Genomic DNA, 1700 nt, shown 5'->3' with positions numbered 1-1700 from the left:
TCTTTTGGTTGATGGATCACACCATGTTTCAACTAAAGAGGAAACGGTCGTGGTATTGCGTTATGTGAACAAAAAAGGAGAAGCAATTGAAAGGTTTTTGGATGTGCAACATGTCTCCTCTACAACTAGTAGCTTGCTTGAAGAGGTCATTAAGAGATTATTTTTGCTACAACAAATTTGAGTATGTCCAAGTTACAGGGACAAAACTATGATGGAGCTAGTAATATGAAACGTGAGCTAAATGGCCTTAAAACAAAGATTTTTGAACAAGTATCCTCGAGCATTTTATGTTCATTATTTTGCACCCCAACTTCAACTAGCTCTTATAGTTGTTGCAAAGGGAAGTGAGGGTGTTGCCATTTTCTTGAACAATGCTAGTAGTCTGGTCAATACTATTGGATCATCGTGTAAGCGTTGTGGTGCATTTAGATAGAAGAGACAAGAACAAATTAAGAAAGCTCATGATATTGGTGATCTTGAAACTGGTACAAGGTTAAATCACATGCTTAGTCTCATGCACCATTGTGATACACGGTGTAACTCACATTATGGTACTAAGTTAGTATTATTGTTATGTTTGAAGCTGTGGTGGAGGTGCTTGGATGGATTAAAGATGATGGCAACCAAGACAATTTAGGTGAAGCAAGTAAGTTATTCCACGACATACAAACTTTTGATTTTGTGTTTCACCTTTTTTTTTATGAGGCTTATATTGAGAATTATAAATGAATTATCACACGCATTACAAAAGAAATACCAAGATATTGTGAATGCAATGGCATTAGTGGAAGTATGCAAGCAAAGACTACAATCCTTGAGAGATGATGACTTTGGGAACTTGCTTGATGATGTACAAAAGTTTTGTGAGGAGCATGAGATTATCGTTCCTAACATGGATGATTTGCATTTCGTACTCGTAAAATCAAGGCGTAAAGCTCCAAGACTCACAAACTTCCATTACTATCGTGTGGACCTCTATTTTCAAGTTTTTGATATGCAACTAAAGGAATTGAATGATCGCTTCAATGAGGTAAACACCAAGTTGCTTCTTTGTATGGCATGTTGGAGTCCGGTGAATAATTTTGCATCTTTTGACAAAGCAAAAATTGTTCGTTTATCCCAACTTTATCCTCAAGATTTTGATCGTATGGACCTCATGAATCTTCCAATTCACCTTGACAATTACATTCATGATATGAAGATGCATAGTGAGTTTTCATCATTAAGAGGAATTAGTGATCTTGCAAAGGAGTTGGTGAAGACTGGGAGGTGTGCAAGCTATATATTAATGTATAAGCTTCTTACGTTGGTTTTAGTGTTACTGGTTGCAACTGCTTCGGTGGAGAGAGCTTTTTTTACTATGAACATTGTGAAAACACCATTGCGTAACAAAATGGGAGATCAATGATTGAGTGATAGCATGCTTGTTTACATTGAGAGAGATGTATTTGCTTTTATTGATAATAAGTCTATTATGCGACATTTTCATGACATGAAATCTCGCCGACAACAATTGCAATTTGTTTGTATTAATAAATTATGGAAGACATTACTATATAAAAGAATTTGGTTGTTGACATTTGGACCTTGCACTCTTTTAAGTTTGCTACAATTCCTGACTTCACCACTGTAGGTATTCCTCCACTTAACTTTAAATTTAACACCATTATTTTGCGTAAAAGTTGATTAAAAACGGAAAA

General features: G+C 35.5%; 1 protein-coding gene across 1 annotated transcript; it reads left to right on the top strand.

The window, feature by feature from the left end:
• Window positions 1-775: 775 nt before the first annotated feature.
• Window positions 776-1408, top strand: LOC137714324 (uncharacterized). The gene has a single exon (XM_068453565.1). The coding sequence runs from the start codon at window positions 776-778 to the stop codon at window positions 1406-1408; it is 633 nt and encodes a 210-aa protein (XP_068309666.1).
• The last annotated feature ends 292 nt before the right edge of the window (window positions 1409-1700 follow it).

This window comes from Pyrus communis, chromosome 14, assembly GCF_963583255.1.
Source record: "Pyrus communis chromosome 14, drPyrComm1.1, whole genome shotgun sequence".
NCBI classification, from domain to species: Eukaryota; Viridiplantae; Streptophyta; class Magnoliopsida; order Rosales; family Rosaceae; genus Pyrus; species Pyrus communis.
The sequence above is the reverse complement of the archived record's forward strand: the minus strand, read 5'-3'. Positions and strand labels throughout refer to the sequence as shown.